General features: G+C 45.9%; 1 protein-coding gene across 1 annotated transcript in view; it reads right to left on the bottom strand.

The window, feature by feature from the left end:
- The window catches only part of TCF4 (transcription factor 4), a 75,901-nt gene that overhangs the window by 45,791 nt on the left and 9,445 nt on the right, over nucleotides 1-20,665 (bottom strand). Inside the window, exons 3-4 of the mRNA XM_033086051.2 lie at nucleotides 11,884-11,945; nucleotides 9,605-9,683 (exon numbers count right to left, since the gene is read on the bottom strand). Coding sequence (XP_032941942.1) covers nucleotides 9,605-9,683; nucleotides 11,884-11,945 — 141 coding nt within the window. The remainder of the gene's footprint in view (nucleotides 1-9,604; nucleotides 9,684-11,883; nucleotides 11,946-20,665) is intronic.

The raw sequence follows: 20,665 nt of genomic DNA, 5'->3' as shown, positions 1-20,665 counted from the left end.
GAGTGAGGAAAAACTCCGAGAAGGCTCCAGAGGGAGGAGAAATTTGGGAACCTCAGAACCTCACACGGGTCAGGACCCCAAAAACACTGAACCCCAAATAATCCTGTACCCCATTCCCACAGGCACCAAGAATTCCCAAATCCCAAATCCCAAATCCCAAATCCCCATCCCTGAAAAGGAAATTCAGCTCGGAAAAAGCAGCAAAAAAAAATCCCAAAAAATTCAAATTATTGCTGAGTGGTAAAAACAGGAAAATGTTTTATTGGGAATTCTGGAATTCCTGCAGGTTTTAAAGGAGCAGCAGGGATGGGATTTTCCTCCCCAACCCCAAAAATTGAATTAAAAACCGAGGAGGGAGCAGCAAAAAAAGTTTTGCCGCGACGAAACCTCGACCTCGTTTTTCCCTCTTTATTTTTGTTGTTTTGATTTTTGGGAGGCTGGAAGGAGTTAAAGCTCCCTCCCCTCATTTGCATCTGGTGCTTTTTAGTGTTGTGTGTGGTTTTTTTTATTTTTTATTTTTATTTTTTTTCCCTGCAAAAAGTTGGCAGAGGCTCCGATTTTCCATAATGCCGCGCGTTTGGGAATTGTGAGCGGAATGAAACCGATCCAATCTCCTGCCTGCGACATGAATTTTCATTAATTACAACCTTGTCAGCAAAAGCATTATCAAAGCTGAAGATGAAAATGCTAATGAGGCCCTGATTTGCATATTTTGCTTTGTTGGAATGTCATTAATTATTACATTTTATGATGATGAATGCAGCTGTCGAAGCGCTCTCGCCCGGTGCGTAATTAGCCCGGCAGAACGGCGGCAGCGCTTTTTTTTGGGGAGGGGTTGGGGGGGAAAAAAACAAAATAAAAAATAAAAAACCAGGGAGAGAGGAGGGGGAAAATCATCCCCAAAAAAATTAAATTAAATCATCAAACCACCAACAAAAAAAACTTTTTTGTGGCGCAGATTTCTCCGCGATTTTTTAACTGTTCGCGATTTTTGCCGGTTTCAATAATTATAAAAATATATAAAGAAATAAATAATTAAAAAATGGTTACTCCAGCTTAATTAATGCCAGGCTTAATTACAGCACCATGATGATGTCAGTGGTTTTAATTAAGCTTTGCCTGGGCTGCAGGAGGCTGAGAGCAGCTCCGGGATGGGGACGACGATGAAGACGAGCGCGGATTGACGATGAAGACGAGGATGAAGGTTTGCAGGATGTGCTGCAGGATTTGTTGCAGGGTTTGCTGCAGCAGCAGCAGCAGCAGCAGCAGCAGATGGGCCCATTCCACACGAGCGGGCCGATCAATCACAGCTGAAGGGCCCAGGTGCGGCGCAGCCGCGCGGCGACGACGCCGCTTCACGGGCCGGCACACACGGGGCCGCGCTGCTTCCTCTTCCTCTTCTCCCTTTTTTCCTCTTTTCCCTTTTTTCCTTTTTCCTTTTCAATCCTTTTCCCATTTTCTGATTCCCTTTCCAGCCCCTTTTCCCTTCTTTTCACTCCTTTTTTCACCTTTCTTGCGCTTTTTTGCGGGGAAATTCCTGCGGGATTTAGTCCGGTCCTAACCTGGATTCTCCTCAATCCCAGCAGGGTTTAGTGCAGTCCTAACCTGGATTCTCACAGCTTTACAATCCTAAATTCAGGGTTTAGTCCAGTCCTAAATTGGATTCTCCTCAATTCTAAATTTAGGAAAATTCCAGCAGGATTTAGTCCAGTCCTAACCTGGATTCTCCTCAATCCGGTAATGAGAGTCTGGGCCTGGCCTAAACTTGGTAATGAGAGTCTGGGCCTGGCCTAAACCTGGTAATGAGAGTCTGGGCCTAACCCTAAACATAGCAGTGAGAGTGTTGGGCCTGGCCTAAACCTGGCAGTGAGAGTGTTGGGCCTGGCCTAAACCAGCAGTGAGAGTGTTGGGCCTGGCCTAAACCCAGTAATGAGAGTGCTGGGCCTGGCCTAAACACAGCAATGAGAGTCTGGGCCTGGCCTAACCCAGTAATGAGAGTTTGAGCCTGACCTAAATATAGCACTGAGAGAGTTGGGCCTGGCCTAACCCAGCAGAGAGCTCTAGGCCTGGCCTAACCCAGCAGTGAGAGCTCTAGGCCTGGCCTAACCCAGCAGAGAGTCACGATCAATCCGTCGCGATCGTTTCCTTCCCTGCCTTTTTCTATTTTATTTTATTTTATTTTTATTTATTTTTGTGTCAGGATGTGGAGGCTGCAGCTGCACAGGAAAAGTTTGGGCTCTGCTTTGAGTGAGGAATGAAAGCCCTGCTGGTTCCTGTCAGCTCAGGGAGGGAAAAGATTTTAATCTGAATCTCCTCAGCAGGGCCAGGCTCAGCTTTAGTCCTGCCCTAAGATTTTAATCTGAATCTCCTCAGCAGGGCCAGGCTCAGCTTTAGTCCTGGTCTAAGATTTTAAACTGAATCTCCTCAAACCCCAAAGATTTTAATCTACATCTCCTCAAACCCCAAACCCCAAAATTTTAAACTCCATCTCCCCAAATCCCAAAAATTTTAATCTACATCTCCCCAGCTCCAAACCCCAAAGATTTCAAACTGCATCTCCCCAACCCCAAAGATTTTAAACTTCATCTCCCCAAACCCCAAACCCCAAAAATTTTAATCTACATCTCCTCAAACCCCAAAGAATTTAAACTCCATCTTCCTAAAACCCAAAGATTTTAAACTGCATCTTCCCAAACCCCAAAAATTTTCTGCATCTCCCAAACCCCAAACCCCAAAGATTTTAAACCTCATCTCCCCAAGCTCCAAACCCCAAAGATTTTCTGCATCTCCCCAACCCCAAAGATTTTAAACTCCATCTTCCTCAAGCTCCAAACCCAAAAATTTCAATCTGCATCTCCCCAAACCCCAAACCCCAAAGATTTTAAACTGCATCTCCCCAAACCCAAAGATTTTAATCTGCATCTCACCAGCTCCAAACCCCAAAAATTTTCTGCACCTCCCCAACCTCCAAACCCCAAAGATTTTAATCTGCATCTCCCCAAACCCCAAAGATTTTAAACTTCATTTTCCTCAAGCTCCAAACCCAAAAATTTTCTGCATCTCCCAAGCTCCAAACCCCAAAGATTTTCTGCATCTCCTCAAACCCCAAAAACTTTAAACTTCATCTCCCCAACCCCAAAGATTTTAATCTACATCTCCCCAAACCCCAAACCCAAAAATTTCAATCTGCATCTCCCCAAACCCCAAACCCCAAAGATTTTAATCTGCATCTCACCAGCTCCAAACCCCAAAATTTTCTGCACCTCCCCAAGCTCCAAACCCTAAAAATTTTAATCTACATCTCCTCAAACCCCAAAGATTTTAAACTCCATCTCCCCAAACCCCAAATTTTTTAATCTACATCTCCTCAACCTCCAAACCCCAAAAATTTTCTGCATCTCCCCAGATCCAAACCCCAAAAATTTTCTGCATCTCCCAAACCCCAAATATTTTAAACTCCATCTTCCTCAAGCTCCAAACCCAAATTTTTTAATCTACATCTCCCCAAGTTCCAAACCCCAAATATTTTAAACTCCATCTCCCCAGCCCCAAACCCCAAAAATTTTAATCTACATCTCCTCAAACCCCAAAGATTTTAAACTCCATCTTCCTCAAGCTCCAAACCCCAAAAATTTTAATCTACATCTCCCCAAACCCCAAAGATTTTAAACTCCATCTTCCCAAACCCCAAACCCCAAAAATTTCAAACTGCATCTCCCCAAACCCAAATATTTTAATCTGCATCTCCCCAGCTCCAAACCCCAAAAATTTTAATCTACATCTCCTCAAACCCCAAAGAATTTAAACTCCATCTTCCTCAAGCTCCAAATCCCAAAGATTTTAATCTACATCTCCCCAAACCCCAAAGATTTTAAACTTCATTTTCCTCAAGCTCCAAACCCCAAAAATTTTAATCTTCACCTCCCCAAACCCCAAAGATTTTCTGCACCCCCCAAACCCCAAATATTTTCCGCGCCTCCCAACCCCAAATTTTTTAATCTCCATCCCCCCAGCAAGGCCAGGCTCATCTTTTTTCCTTCCCCCTACATCACTGGGGCTGTTTTTCCCATCCCCATCTCCCCCAAAAAAGTTGATTTGATTTCCCCAACTCCTCCCCAGGCCGAGCCCGCGAACGTTTATTAATTAAGCCGGGCTTTGTTTTGCGCTCTGAGTTTTTAACCAGCAGCATAACAAACCCTTTGTTTTTTTTTTTCCCTGCCCACCAGAGCGTGAGTGCCTATGGAAATGTCCCACTCACTCACCAAAAATTCCTTTTGTTTCTCACATTTTCCCACATGTCCCGTTTTCCAGCTGCGATGCGACCCCAAAAAGCCGCAATTTATTCTTAAAATCCTCTTTATTTATTTTGGTTTTATTATTTTGGGGAGTGGTTTGAATTTGTTTTGTTTTGTTGGGGTTTTTTTTGTGCTGGAGCCAAAGTTGATATATCCACAGATTGATTTTTGGGGACAGGAAATTGGGATTAGGGAGAGGAATTTGGGATTAGGGAGAGGAATTTGGGATTAGGGAGAGGAATTTGGGATTGGGGACAGGAATTTGGGATTGGGGAGAGGAGGTTGGGATTAGGGACAGGAATTTGGGATTAGGGAGAGGAATTTGGGATTAGGGAAAGAAATCTGGAATTATGGACAGGAAATTGGAATTAGGGACAGGAATCTGGAATTATGGACAGGTTGGAATTAGGGATAGGAATTTGGGATTAGGGACAGGAAATTGGAATTACAGGCAGGGATTTGGGATTTTGAGCATGAGGTTGGAATTAAGGGCAGGAATTTGGAATTAGGGACAGGAGGTTGGAATTACAGACAGGAATCTGGAATTATGGATAGGAGGTTGGAATTACAGGCAGGAATTTGGGATTTTGAGCAGGGGGTTGGAATTATGGACAGGAATTTGGGATTAGGGACAGGTTGGAATTAGGGACAGGAATTTGGGATTAGGGACAGGTTGGATTTATGGACATTAATTCCTGGTCCTGCCCAGGAATTATGGACAGAAATCTGGGATTTTGAGCAGGAGGTTGGAATTATGGACAGAAATCTGGAATTAGGGACAGGAGGTTGGAATTAAGGACAGGAATTTGGGATTACAGACACAAATTTGGGATTTTGAGCAAGAGGTTGTAATTAAGGACAGAAATCTGGAATTAGGGACAGGAGGTTGGAATTAAGGACAGGAATTTGGGATTACAGGCACAAATTTGGGATTTTGAGCAGCAGGTTGGAATTAAGGACAGAAATCTGGAATTAGGGACAGGAGGTTGGAATTATGAACAGGAATTTGGGATTAGGGACAGGTTGGATTTATGGACATTAATTCCTGGTCCTGCCCAGGAATTAAGGGCAGAAATCTGAAATTAGGGACAGGAGGTTGGAATTAAGGACAGGAATTTGGGATTACAGACACAAATTTGGGATTTTGAGCATGAGGTTGGGATTATGGACAGGAATTTGGGATTAGGGACATGAGGCTGGAATTACAGACAGGAATTTGGGATTAGGGACATGAGGCTGGAATTACAGACAGGAATTTGGGATTAGGGACATGAGGCTGGAATTACAGACAGGAATTTGGGATTTTGAGCAGCAGGCTGGAATTATGGACAGGAATTTGGGATTATGGACAGGAATTTGGGATTAGGGACAGGTTGGATTTATGGACATTAATTCCTGGTCCTGCCCAGGAATTATGGGCAGAAATCTGAAATTAGGGACAGGAGGTTGGAATTAAGGACAGGAATTTGGGATTACAGACACAAATTTGGGATTTTGAGCATGAGGTTGGAATTAGGGACAGGAATTTGGGATTAGGGACAGGAGGTTGGAATTAAGGACAGGAATTTGGGATTACAGACACAAATTCAGATTTTTGAGCAGGATTTCCTCCCCAGAGCAGCAGTGTATCTCAGAATTCCCAAACCTGGCAGCTGCTCAGGCACAAAGCAGGAATGCAAAGCTCCCTGCAGCCTGGAGGACAGAGTGGCATCTCTGGGAAGTGCCACACTCGACAGTTTCTACTTCTACACCTGCTGCTGCTGCTTCCCAAGGAAATGGAGATGTCCTTGTCATCCCTTTCTTCTTTATTTTAATTTTTTATTTGTGTGTCAGTGCAGAGCTTACAAATCCATTAACTCCTGAGTGGGGATTTTTGTGTTTCCAAACCCAAAACTCCTGGGCAGGTTTCCCTGGCCAGGTGTGGAAAAAGGAATTAAAATCCCAAATGTCACATCAGTGGTGGCCACAGTCACAGTGGGCAGGGACAGGGACACTGGGGGTGGCAGTGCCATTGTCACTGTCATTGCCATTGCTGTTGGGAGTGTCATTGCCATTGCCAGTGCCACCCCACTGCCATCCCATTGCCACTGCCACCCCAGTGCCATTGCCATTCCCATTGCCACCCTATTTCCATCGCCACTGGGAGTGCCATTGCCATTGTCATCCCATTACCACTGCCAGTGCCACCCCAGTGCCATTCCCATTGCCATTGCCACCCCATTGTCATTGCCATTGGGAGTGCCACTGCCATTCCTATTGCCATTGCCACCCCATTGCCATTGGGAGTGCCACCCCATTGCCATTTCCATTGTCATTGTCATTGCCATTGCCACCCCATTGCCATTGGGAGTGCCATTCCCACTGCCACTGTCATTCCTACTGCCATTGGGAGTGGCACTGCCACCCCATTGCCATTGCCACTGCCATAGGGAGTGCCAGTACCACCCCACTGCCATTCCTATTGCCACTGTCATTGCCATTGCCACCCCATTCCCATTGGCATTGTCACTGGGAGTGCCACTGCCACCCCACTGCCATTGCCATCCCCATTGCCAGTGCCATTGGGAGTGCCACTGCCATTCCTATTGCTACTGCCATTGCCACCCCATTGTCATTGCCACTGTCATTGGGAGTGCCATTGCCACTGCCACTGCCATTCCTATTGTCATGGGAGTGCCACTGCCACCTCACTGCCACTGCCATTGCCACCTCACTGCCATTGCCACTGCCACCCCATTGCCACTGCCATTGCCATCAGGAGTGCCATTCGCACTGCCACTACCATTCCTACTGCCATTGAGAGTGCCATTGCCACCTCACTGCCATTCCCGTTGCCAGTGCCACCCCATTGTCATTGGAAGTGCCATTGCCACCCCACTGTCATTGGGAGTGCCATTCCCACTGCCACTGCCATTCCCACTGCCATTGGGAGTGCCATTGCCACCTCACTGCCATTGCCATTCCAACCCCATTCCCACTGCCATTGCCATTGCCATTGGGAGTGCCATTGCCACCTCACTGCCATTGCCACTGCCACCCCATTGTCATTGGGATGCCACTACCAGCCCACTGCCATTCCTATTGCCATTGGGAGTGCCACTGCCACCCCAGTGCCATTGCCATCCCCATTGCCACTGCCATTCCTATTCCCACTGCCATTGTCATTAGGAGTGCCATTGCCACCCCTATTGCTACTGTCATTGCCATTGTCACCCCATTGTCATTGGGAGTGCCATTGCCAGTGCCACTGCCAGTCCTATTGCCATTGGGAGTGCCACTGTCACCCCAATGCCATTGCCACCTCACTGCCATTCCCATTGCCATTGCCACCCCATTGCCATTGGGATTGCCATTGGCAGTGCCATTCCTATTGCCATGGGAGTGCCAGTGCCACCCCACTGCCAGTGCCATTGCCACTGCCACCCCACTGTCATTAGGAGTGCCATTCCCACTGCCATTGCCATTCTTACTGTCATTGGGAGTGCCACTGTCACCACCCCACAGCCACTGCCATTGCCACTGGGAGTGCCATTGCCATTTCTATTGCCACTCCATTGCCATTGCAATTGGAAGTGCCATTGCCACTGCCATTGGGGGTGCCAGTGCCACCTCACTGCCAGTGTCACACCAGTGCCATTGCCACCCCACTGCCATTCCTATTGCTACTGTCATTGCCATTGCCACCCCACTGCCATTGGCATTGCCATTGGTAGTGCCATTCCTATTGCCATAGGAGTGCCACTGCCACCTCACTGCCATTGGGAGTGCCACTGTCACCCCATTGCCATTGCCATTGGGAGTGCCATTGTCACCTCACTGCCATTGCCATTGGGAGTGCCATTGCCATTCCCATTGCCATTGCCACCCCATTGTCATTGGGAGTGCCACCCCATTGCCATTCTTATTGCCATTCCCATTCCCACCCCAATGCCACTGCCACCCCATTGCCACCCCAGTGCCACTTGTGAGTGCCATTCCCATTCCCACCCCATTGCCATTGCCACCCCATTGTCATTCTTATTGCCACTGTCACCCCATTGTCATTGTCATTGGGAGTGCCAGTGCCACCCCATTGCCACTGCTACCCCACTGCCACTGGGAGTGCCACTGCCATTCCCATGGCCACCCCACTGCCACTGCCATTCCCATTCCCATTGCCACCCCAATGCCACTCCACTGCCATTGCCACCCCATTGCCACTGCCATTGGGAGTGCCACTGCCATTCCTACTGCCATTGCCATTCCCATTGCCACTGCCATTGTCACCCCACTGCCATTCCTATTGCCATTGGGAGTGCCATTGCCATTTCTATTGCCATTGCCACCCTACTGCCACTCCTATTGCCACTGCCACCTCAGTGACACTGTCACCCCACTACCACTCCTATTGCCACTGCCACCCCACTGCCATTTCCATTGCCACTGCCACCCCAGTGCCATTGTCATTCCCATTGCCACACCATTGCCACTGCCACCCCAGTGCCACTGGGAGTGCCATTCCTACCCCATTGCCATTCTTATTGCCAGTGCCACCCCAATGTCACCCCAGTGTCATTCCCACCCCATTGCCATTGTCATTCCTATTGCCACTGGGAGTGCCATTGCCACCCCATTGCCATTCTTATTGCCAGTGCCATTGTCATTGGGAGTGCCACTGCCACCCTATTGCCATTCCCATTGTCACCTCAGTGGCATTGTCACCCCACTGCCATTGGGAGTGCCATTCCCACCCCATTGCCATTGCCATTGCCATTCTTATTGCCATTGCCACCCCAGTGCCATTGCCACCCCAGTGCCACCAGGAGTGCCATTGCCACCCCATTGCCATTCTTATTGCCATTCCCACCCCATTGCCACTGTCATCATATTGTCACTGCCACTCCATAACACCCCAGTGCCACTCTTATTGCCAGTGCCACCCCAGTGCCACTGTCACCATACTGTCATTTCTACCCCAGTGCCACCACACTGCCACTCCTATTGCCACTGCCACCCCAGTGCCATTGTCACCCCAGTGCCATTCTTATTGCCATTACCACCCCAGTGCCACTGTCACCATATTGTCACTGCCACCCCATTGCCACCCCAGTGCCATTGTCACTGGGAGTGCCACTGCCACGCCCCTCAGCTCCCAACCCCGCTGCAAACATTTCCTCCAAGGTGACAACACCATTCCCAATGTCCCCAAACTTCCATTTCTCTGCATTCCCAAGCAACAAAAAACCAAAATTTCACAATCAAATCAATGATATCAACATTTGAAAGGGGGAATTGGAATCAACAATCCCTGAGAAATGACAATTCCTTACTTTGAATCCTGGAATTGGCAAAGGGAGGGGACAGATTGTCACCGGCCACGTGCTCGTAGTGAGTCCCATCTCCGAAATTCTGTTAAATAAATCAAGAAGAAAATCAAAATTTACACCTTGGGACAGCACAGATCTAAATTCCATCCTTGTGTGGGTTTATTTTTATTTATTTGCTTTTTTTTAATCCAAGTTTTCCCGCCCGGAGCGCGGATAAAATAAAAAAAAAGAGAAAATAAAAAGGGTTTTTGTGGAATAAATGGAGTTTTTCAAAGGTGCTTTTGTTTGGAGGTGCCCACCCCATTGAGGCAGAAATAATCAGTGTGGGCCAATTGCGGCGCTGCTTTGCTGGAGTGTTTGGGGCAGTGTCAAAGGGAAAGGGAGAAAGGGAAAAAAGGGGAAAAAAGGGGAAAGGGGAGGGGAAAGCAGAGTGACAGATGGGAGAGAAAGGGGGAAATAAAAGGGAGGGGTGGGGGATGAGGGGGGAAAATGGGAAAATAAATGGGGAAAATGAGGGGAAATTTGGGGGGGAAATGAGGGGAAAATGGAGAAAAAATGGGGAAAATTTAGGGAAAAAATGGAGAAAGAATGGGGAAAAATGAAGGAAAATTTGGGGAAAAAAGGAGTGAAAAATGGAGAAAAAATGGGGAAAATTTAGGGAAAATTTGGGGGGAAATGAGGGAAAAATTGAGAAAAAATGAGGGAAAATTTAGGGAAAAAATGGAGAAAAAATGGGGAAAAATGAGGGAAAATTTGGGGAAAATGGAAAAATAAATGGGGAAAATTTAGGGAAAATTTAGGGGGAAAATGGAGAAATGAAAAAATAAGTGGGGAAAAAATGAGGGAAAATTTAGGGAAAAAATGGAGAAAAAATGGGGTAAAATGAGGGAAAATTTGGGGAAAAAAGGAGTGAAAAATGGAGAAAAAATGGGGAAAATTTAGGGAAAAAATGGAGAAAAAATGGGGAAAAATGAGGGAAAATTTGGGGAGGAAATGAGGGAAAAATTGAGAAAAAATGAGGGAAAATTTAGGGAAAAAATGGGAAAATAAATGGGGAAAATTTAGAGAAAAAAATGGAAAAATTGAAAAAAAATTGGGGAAAAATAAGGGAAAATTTAGGGGAAAATGGAAAAATAAATGGGGAAAAATGGGGAAATTTGGGGGGGAAATGAGGGGAAAATAGAGAAAGAATGAGGGAAAATTTAGGGAAAAAATGGAAAAATAAATGGGGGAAATGAGGGAGAATTTAGGAAAAATTTGGAGGGAAAATAGAAAAATAAATGGGGAAAATGAGGAAAAATTTGGGTGAAAAATGGAAAAAAAATGGGGATATATGAGGGAAAAATGAGGGAAAAATGGAGAAAAATGGGGAAAATTTAGGGAAAATTTGGGGAAAAAATGGAAAAATGGAAAAAATAAATGGGGAAAAATGAGGGAAAATTAAGGGAAAATGGAAAAAAAAATGGAAAAAATGAGGGGAAATTTGGGGAGGAAATGAGGGAAAAATTGAGAAAAAATGAGGGAAAATTTAGGGAAAAAATGGAGAAATAAATGGGGGAAAATGAGGGAAAATTTGTGGGAAAAATGGAGAAAAATGGGGAAAGAAATGGGAAAAATTTAGGGAAAAAATGGAGAAAGAAATGGGGAAAAATGAGGGAAAATTTGAGGAAAAAATGGAAAAAAATGGGGAAAAATGAGGGAAAATTTGGGGGGAAAATGAGGGGAAAATTGAGAAAAAATGAGGGAAAATGGAGAAATAAATGAGGAAAAATGTGGGGGAAAAATTAAGAAATTGAGAAAGAAATGGGGAAAAAAATGAAGGAAAATTTGGGGGAAAATGGAAAAATAAATGGGGAAAAATGAGGGAAAATTTAGGGAAAAAATGGAGAAAAAATGGGGGAAAATTAGGGAAAAATTAGAGAAAAAAATGGAAAAATTGAAAAAAAATGGGAAAAATGAGGGAAAATTTAGGGGAAAAATGAAGAAATTGAGAAAGAAATGGGGAAAAAATGAAGGAAAATTTGGAGAAAAATGAGGGAAAATTGGGGGAAAAATATAAAAATAAATGGAAAAAATGAAGGAAAATTTGGGTGAAAAATGGAAAAATAAATGGGGAAAAATGAGAGAAAATTTAAAGAAAAATGGAGAAAAATGGGGAAAAAAATGGGAAAAATTTAGGTGGAAAATTGGCAAATTCCCAGAAATCTCGGCTGCATCATCTCCTCCACCTCTCCCAAGTTAAACCCAACTTTAAGCCAGGCTTAAATGAGATTTTTACTTACCCTGGATGGGCTCAGATGTCCTGCACTGCCCCAGGACCCTGAGCTGGTTCTGTCTTCTGCATCTGGGGACAAAAAATGTTCTTTAGGCTTTGGGTGCAAATCCCAAAAATTAAATGTTGATTAGAGCAGGGGAATGGAAAAATTGGGATTAAAAATCATTTCAGGAATTTTCAGCTGGAAAAATTGGGATTAAAAATCATTTTAGGCATTTTCAGCTGGAAAAATTTTGAATTAAGCTCCAAGAAATAGAAATAAAATCACTTTTAGAAATTATTGATTTGGGAATCATCAATTTGGGAATTCTCTGATTTTGGGAATCATCAATTTGGGAATTCTCTGATTTTGGCAGGGGGAAAGTTGGGCTTAGAGGGTTCCAGGATTTTAACAATTCATCATTTCTGTGGTTGTAAATCAAAGGCTCAGCCTAAATTTAAGCCCAGCTTTAATCCAGGTTTTGCTGCAATGCTCAGCCCCAAACTCTTTCCTAAATTTTAACAATTCACAATTTCATGTTCTATAAAAATTGGGTGAAATAAATTAAGGCTCAGCCTAAATTTAATGCAGGTTTTTGCAAACACAGCCTGGATTCTGTTCCATGAGCATTTTTATTTTGCTTTTCCCCAAATGAAAGTGGAAGCAGCTCCTCCTGAATCAACATCCAGCCTTTCCCCAGGATCCAGCAGAAATATTCCAGGGGGTGAGTCAGGACTGCCACAAATCCATTTCCTGAGCTGCACAAACAGAGCTGGGGGTTGCCATGGCACTTTGGGAAAGCTCCCAAATCTCAGTGCAGAGATGAATCAAAGCTCTCAGCTCCTTGGGCACATTGATTGCATTTGGGGTTTTGGATTTTTTTCCCTGGTTGGGATCCTAAAGCTGAGCCTGGTTGGATCCTAAAGTTGATCCTAAAGCTGAGCCTGGTTTGGATCCTAAAGCTGATCCCAAACTGATCCTGGTTTGGATCCCAAAGCTGATCCCAAAGCTGATCCCAAAGCTGATCCTGGTTTGGATCCCAAAGCTGATCCCAAAGCTGATCCTGGTTTGGATCCCAAAGCTGATCCCAAAGCTGATCCTGGTTTGAATCCCAAAGCTGATCCCAAAGCTGATCCTGGATTGGGGCTGGATTTGATCCTAAAGCTGATCCTGGTTTGGATCCTAAAGCTGATCCTGGTTTGGATCCTAAAGCTGAGCCTGGTTTGGATCCTAAAGCTGATCCTGGGTTGGATCCCAAAGCTGATCCTGGGTTGGATCCCAAAGCTGATCCTGGGTTGGATCCCAAAGCTGATCCTGGTTTGGATCCCAAAGCTGATCCTGGATTGGATCCTAAAGCTGAGCCTGGTTTGGATCCTAAAGCTGATCCTGGTTTGGATCCCAAAGCTGATCCTGGATTGGATCCTAAAGCTGATCCCAAAGCTGATCCTGGTTTGGATCCCAAAGCTGATCCTGGATTGGATCCTAAAGCTGATCCCAAAGCTGATCCTGGATTGGATCCTAAAGCTGATCCTGGTTTGGATTCCAAAGCTGATCCTAAAGCTGATCCCAAAGCTGATCCCAAAGCTGATCCTGGATTGGGGTTGGTTTGGATCCCAAAGCTGATCCTGGATTGAATCCCAAAGCTGGTCCCAAAGCTGATCCCAAAGCTGATCCCAAAGCTGATCCTGGATTGAATCCCAAAGCTGGTCCCAAAGCTGATCCCAAAGCTGATCCCAAAGCTGATCCTGGATTGGATCCTAAAGCTGATCCCAAAGCTGATCCTAAAGCTGATCCTGGTTTGGATCCCAAAGCTGATCCTGGGTTGGATCCTAAAGCTGATCCTGGATTGGGGCTGGTTTGGATCCTAAAGCTGATCCCAAAGCTGATCCTAAAGCTGATCCCAAAGCTGATCCCAAAGCTGATCCTGGATTGGATCCCAAAGCTGATCCCAAAGCTGATCCTGGATTTGGGCTGGATCTGATCCCAAAGCTGATCCTGGATTGGATCCTAAAGCTGATCCCAAAGCTGATCCTGGATTTGGGCTGGATTTGATCCTAAAGCTGATCCCAAAGCTGATCCTGGATTGGATCCTAAAGCTGATCCCAAAGCTGATCCTGGATTGGATCCCAAAGCTGATCCTGGATTGGATCCTAAAGCTGATCCCAAAGCTGATCCTGGATTGGATCCTAAAGCTGATCCTGGTTTGGATTCCAAAGCTGATCCTAAAGCTGATCCTGGTTTGGATCCCAAAGCTGATCCCAAAGCTGATCCCAAAGCTGATCCTGGATCTGATCCCAAAGCTGATCCCAAAGCTGATCCTGGATCTGATCCCAAAGCTGATCCTGGATTTGGGCTGGATTTGATCCCAAAGCTGATCCTGGATCTGATCCCAAAGCTGATCCCAAAGCTGATCCCAAAGCCGATCCCGGATCTGATCCCAAAGCCGATCCCGGAGCTCCCAGGAGCCGCCCGCGCACAAAGCCAGCGCGGAAACGCGGCCCCAGAGCAGGAATGTGCAGCAGGATCCTCCCCAGACCTGCAGCAGGGCTGAGCCAGCCCCCAGTGAAACACAAGGTGCACTCGGGTGGGTGTTCCCAAACCAGAAATAAAAAATTAAAAAGGAAATAAAAAAAACACAAAATAAAAAATCAAAAGCACGTTGCCAGCGCGGCTCCAAGTCACATCTGCTGGAGTTTGGAACGGCTCCAAGGAGTGTGCAGGAAGAAGGAGGAAAAGCAGGATTGGAATGGAATGGAAAGGGAGCTGGCTCTCTCCTGTCCCTGGGAACAGCAGCAGTGTCACTCCTGATTCCCAGAGCAGTCCCCAAGGGATCAGGGATGGATGGACGGGATGTTGTTGGTAATTCAGAATGTAAAATCTGCACTGCTGTGGGTTGGGGATGGGTGGCAGCAGAAAGGGGTGAGGGAATGAATCAATGAGCAGCTCCCAGGATGGGATTGGAATGATCCTGAGGTTTCCATTTCCCATCCCAAACCATTCCTGAACAGACAGGGCACTGCCCAGGGACACAACAGCAGCACAGGGAAAAGGAAATCAGGATGGATTGGAAAGGAAAAGCAGGATGGAGAAAAGAGGAATAGCAGGATGGAGAAAAGAGAAATAGCAGGATGGATTAAAAAGGAAAATCAGGATGGAGAAAAGAGGAATAGCAGGATGGAGAAAAGAAATATTGGTATAGATAAAAAAGAAGTATCAGTATAGATAAAGAAATATCTGTATAAGTAAATATCAGTATAGATAAAGAAATATCTGTATAAAGAAATATCAGTATAGATAAAGAAGTATCAGTGCAGATAAAGAAGTATCAGTATAAATAAATATCAGTAGAGATAAAACAATACCAGTATAGATAAAGAAATATCAGTATAGATAAAGTAGTATCAGTATAAATAAATATCAGTATAGATAACAAAATATCAGTATAGATAAAATAAAGGAATATCAGTATAGATAAAGAAATACCAGGATAGATAAAGAAATATCAGTACAGACACAGAAGTATCAGTAGAGATAAAGTAATATCAGTATAGATAAAATAAAGAAATACCAGTATAAATAAAGGAATATCAGCATAGATAAAGAAGTACCAGTGTAGATAAAATAAAGAAATATCACATAGATAAAGTAATATCAGTATAGATAAAGGAATATCAGTATAGATAAAGAAGTTCCAGTAGAGAGAAAATAAAGAAATATCAGTATAAATAAAGTAATATCAGTATAGACACAGCAATGTCAGTAGAGATAAATACCAGTATAGATAAAGCAATACCAGTAAAAATAAAGGAATACCAGTATAAATAAAGTAATACCATTATAAATAAAGTAACATCAGTATAAATAAAGGAATACCAGTATAGATAAAGGAGTACCAGTATAAATAAAGGGATACCATTATAGATAAAGTAATACCAGTATAAATAAAAGAATACCAGTATAGATAAAGCAATATCAGCCCAGATAAAACCCAGCAGTGCCAGCACACCCAAAAATCACCACTGAGGATGTGCTGGGCACCCAGAGGTGCACTGAGGGGATTGAGCCCAGAGGTTCCAACATCTCTGGCCCTGCTCATCCCTGTCCCTGTCAGAGTCAGAGAACATCTGGAGGGCTCTGCAGATGTGGATTCAGAGGGACTGGAGCAGAGAGACAGCACACCCCACACAGAATCCCTGATGGGCTGAGAGCACAAACCGAGCTCCCATCAGCGCCCTGCACCTCAGCCCAGCTCTGTCCCTGCTCATCCCTGTCCCCTGTAAGAGTCACAAAACATCTGGAGGGCTCTGCAGATGTGGATTCAGAGGGACTGGAGCAGAGAGGCAGCACAGCACACCCTGAGCAATCCCTGATGGGCTGAGAGCACAAACCGAGCTCCCATCAGCGCCCTGCACCTCAGCCCAGCTCTGTCCCTGCTCATCTGTCCCTGCTCACCAATGTCCCTGTCAGAGTCAGAGAACATCTGGAGGGCTCTGCAGATGTGGATTCAGAGGGACAGCACAGCACAGCTCCCCTGTGCAATCCCTGATGGGCTGAGAGCACAAACCGAGCTCCCATCAGCGCCCTGCACCTCAGCCCAGCTCTGTCCCTGCTCATCCCTGTCCCTGCTCATCCCTGCTCCTGTCAGAGCCAGAGAACATCTGGAGGGCTCTGCAGATGTGGATTCAGAGGGACTGGAGCAGAGAAGCAGCACAGCACACCCTGAGCAATCCCTGATGGGCTGAGAGCACAAACTGAGCTTCCAACAGTGCCCTGCACCTCAGCCCATCCCTGTCCCTGCTCACCAATGTCCCTGCTCACCAATGTCCCTGTCCCTGTCACAAGTCCCAGCTCAGAACTCAGCTCCTGTCCCAGCCCCACGTGCAGCTCTGCACAGAGACAGATCCCAGCTCGGGGATGAGCCCAGCCCAGCCCAGCCCTGCTGCCCGACTCTTTGTTCCCGATCTGCCCGTCCATCTGTTCCGCCGCGCTCTGCGCTCCCGGGGAAGGATCCTCCTCTTTTGTTTTCCTTTCCACCAGGAGGGTTGGAGTTCAGCTCCAGCCCACCCTGGCACCGAGTTCCCAAATAAATAAATTAATAAATAAATAAATAAATAAATAAATAAATAAATAAATAAATAAATCACAGCTCTTGTTTTCTCAATTCCTGGGAAATGCTTTTAAAAAAAAAACCAAAAAAAACCAAGAATTGATTCATCATTCACCACCTGAATTTTATGGAAAAGGTAAAAACCAGGCAGGACCATGATTTAAAATAGAATATAATTCAATATAAAACTGTGACAGGGAGAGCAGCTCCTTCCTTTCTTTCAAGGATCTCATTAAACATCCCATTTGCAGGATAACATCTCCTCGTGCTCCAGGCCCTTCCAGGCTTGGAACACCCCAAGAAAATCTGGATATTTATCTCCTTCCTGCCATCCATTTCTCTTTTTCCATGAAGAAATTCCAGCCTTTCCTGGCCCTGCCACTCTGGAATCTTTTCCTGTTTGAAAATTGACCTTGGAGGTCTTTTCCAACCTCAGCCATCCTGGGATTCTGTGATTCTCCAGAGCCAGGTCCCAGAGCATTAAATGAAAATGGAATTTAATCTATAAAAAAAATAAACCAAACCCTCCTGGTGCTTTTAGTCCCTTCTCAAGAAGTTCTATCCAATCAATGTCTTTGGCCAACTCCATTAGGGAGCAATTAGACCTTAATGCTTGTCTAAATCCATTATCAGTGGACATTTAACCTTGCAATATTTAAAGATAATATTTAATTGCAGCAAATTAATGGGCTCAAAGAGATCTCCTCAGGGCTCTCTGCTCTTTTTCCATGGGGGATGTTTTTCCTTTTGGGAAACTTGCTGGAGTTTGGAATAAACAACTGGAATTCGTCAGAATTGGTTGAACAATTCCAGTTTGGAGTCAACCTGGGTCCTGATCAGAGAACATCCAAGGTTCTCTCATTTCCCAGGGTGCTCCAAACCCATCCCAGGGTTCTCCAAACCCATCCCAGGGTGCTCCAAACCCATCCAGGGTTCTCCAAACCCATCCCAGGGTTCTCCAAACCCATCCCAGGGTTCTCCAAACCCATCCCAGGGTTCTCCAAACCCATCCCAGGGTTCTCCAAACCCATCCCAGGGTTCTCCAAACCCATCCAGGTTTGGACACTTCCAAGGTTCTCTCATTTCCCAGGGTGCTCCAAACCCATCCAGGGTTCTCCAAACCCATCCCAGGGTGCTCCAAACCCATCCCAGGGTTCTCCAAACCCATCCAGGGTTCTCCAAACCCATCCAACCTTGGACACTTCCAGGGTTCTCCAAACCCATCCAGCCTTGGACACTTCCAGGGTTCTCCAAACCCATCCCAGGGTTCTCCAAACCCATCCAGGGTTCTCCAAACCCATCCAACCTTGGACACTTCCAGGGTTCTCCAAACCCATCCAACCTTGGACACTCCCAGGGTTCTCCAAACCCATCCCAGGGTTCTCCAAACCCATCCAGCCTTGGACATTTCCAGGGTTCTCCAAACCCATCCAGCCTTGGACACCTCCAGGGTTCTCCAAACCCATCCCAGGGTTCTCCAAACCCATCCCAGGGTTCTCCAAACCCATCCAGCCTTGGACACTCCCAGGTTCTCCAAACCCATCCAGCCTTGGACACTCCCAGGGTTCTCCAAACCCATCCCAGGGTTCTCCAAACCCATCCAGCCTTGGACACTTCCAGGGTTCTCTCATTTCCCAAGGTTCTCCAAACCCATCCAAGGTTCTCCCACCATCCCAGGGTTCTCCAAACCCATCCAGCCTTGGACACTTCCAGGGTTTTCCAAACCCACCCAGGGCTTGGACATTTCCAGGGTTCTCCCAACCCATCCCAGGGTTCTCCAAACCCATCCAGGTTTGGACACTTCCAAGGTTCTCCAAACCCATCCAGGGTTCTCCCACTGTCCCAGGTGCTCCAAACCCATCCAGGTTTGGACATTTCCAGGGTTCTCCCACCATCCCAGGGTGCTCCAAACCCACCCAGACCTTGGATACCTCTCAAGGAAGATCCCAACACCTTGATGAAGCGAGGGATGGACACCAAACCTCTGCAAATCACCAAAATGCCGAATCAAGCCCAGACCTCCCTGATTTCCAATCCCAAACCAGGGAATCAACACCCACAGCCCCTCTCCTGCTTTGCAGCCCGTGCTGGAGCTGGAATTGCACCCAGCTCCTGTCAGAGAGGAATCTGGAGCACATCACTAATGTGTAAATGAGGAATAAAAAAAAAAAGCCAAGCTCCAATTTTCCAAGTGGATCAGGAATGAGGAAATTCCTCCTGCTCTGCACTGAGTGATGTAAATTCATCCATATTCATCCCTCCCCAGTGCTGGAGGTGAATGGAACACAAACAGCAAGGCAGGAGCAGATGAATAAGGCCAATTATGGGATGGGAGCTTGAAGGAGGCTTGAGCCAGCAGGAAATGGGAGCTTTGATTTGCCATTGATGGGGAAAAGGGAAGGATGGGGTAGGATGGGAGGAGGAGGAAGTGAAGATCTCATCCCAATAAAAACCTGCCCAAGGTGCTCAGCAGGGTGGGAAAAGAAAGTCAAGCCTGAGCTGCAGTGCCCAGATAACATTTCCCACCACATTTATTAATTAGCTGCCTCTAATGACACAGAGAAATTAAAATCCTAAATCCAGGGTTAGCAAACTGCCCAAATTTGTGATGGTTCCACCAAAAAAAACAAAAGTTTTTCCTCTTTTCAGGCTGGAAAAAGGAGTTGTGACAAGTGTGGGAATGGAGTTGGATTAGTCACACACAGAGCTGGGGATGGTGAGGAGGGCAGGGAAATGGAATCAATCCAGAAAAATGAACAGAGAGCGTCACAGACAGGGCTGGGGGTGGGAAAACATCAAATTCCCACAAAATTGGGGTTTCAGGGATTTGGGATCCATCAGGAATTTCAGATTGGGATGGGATTGATCCTTCTGGTCCCACAAAATTGGGATTTCAGGGCATCAGGAATTTCAGATTGGGATGGGATTGATTTTCCTGGTCCCACAAAATTGGGATTTCAGGGATTTGGGATCCATCAGGAATTTCAGATTGGGATGGGATTGATCCTTCTGCTCCCATAAAATTGGGATTTCAGGATTTGGGATTCATCAGGAATTTCAGCTCTGGATGTAAAAACAAACACCAAGCTCCCACAAAATCAGGATTTCAGGGTTTTGGGATCCATCTTTTTGTGGATTCACCAGGAATTTCAGCCTGGGATGTAAAAACAAACACAAGCTCCCACAAATGAGGATTTCAGGTTTTTGGGATCCATCTTTTCGCGGCACCATGGGGAATTTCAGCGCTGCCTCCTCTCCGGCCCGAGCTGCCCGTGGCTCTGGAGATGGTGCCATCTGTGCCACGAGCCAGCCCAGCCTCCCTTCCCTTCCTTCCTTCATTCCCTGGCACAGAACAATGCTCTGCTCCATCCCTCAGCTCTCAATCCGCTCCTGCCCTCCTCCAGCTTTTTCCCCTTTTCCGATCGGATTCCGCGCAAATCGCCGCGCAATTCCCTCCCCATCCACGATTTTCTGACAGCAAAACCAGCAAAATATCTTTGTAAATAAAATTATTTAAACTCTAAAGCACTGCTCCCTGTTCCATCCCTGCTCTGGACACCACCACGGGTTCGGATTTTTAATTTTGCCGGCGCTGAGCTGAAGGAGAGGAAACTTTCTCTGCTACAAAAATAAAAATAAAAATAAAATAAAATAAAAAGCAGCTTCTTTGATAATCCTGCACTTTCTGTTTAAGCTCCTGCT

This window comes from Catharus ustulatus, chromosome Z, assembly GCF_009819885.2.
Source record: "Catharus ustulatus isolate bCatUst1 chromosome Z, bCatUst1.pri.v2, whole genome shotgun sequence".
Taxonomy (NCBI): Eukaryota; Metazoa; Chordata; class Aves; order Passeriformes; family Turdidae; genus Catharus; species Catharus ustulatus.
This window is presented reverse-complemented; position numbering and strand designations above follow the sequence as displayed.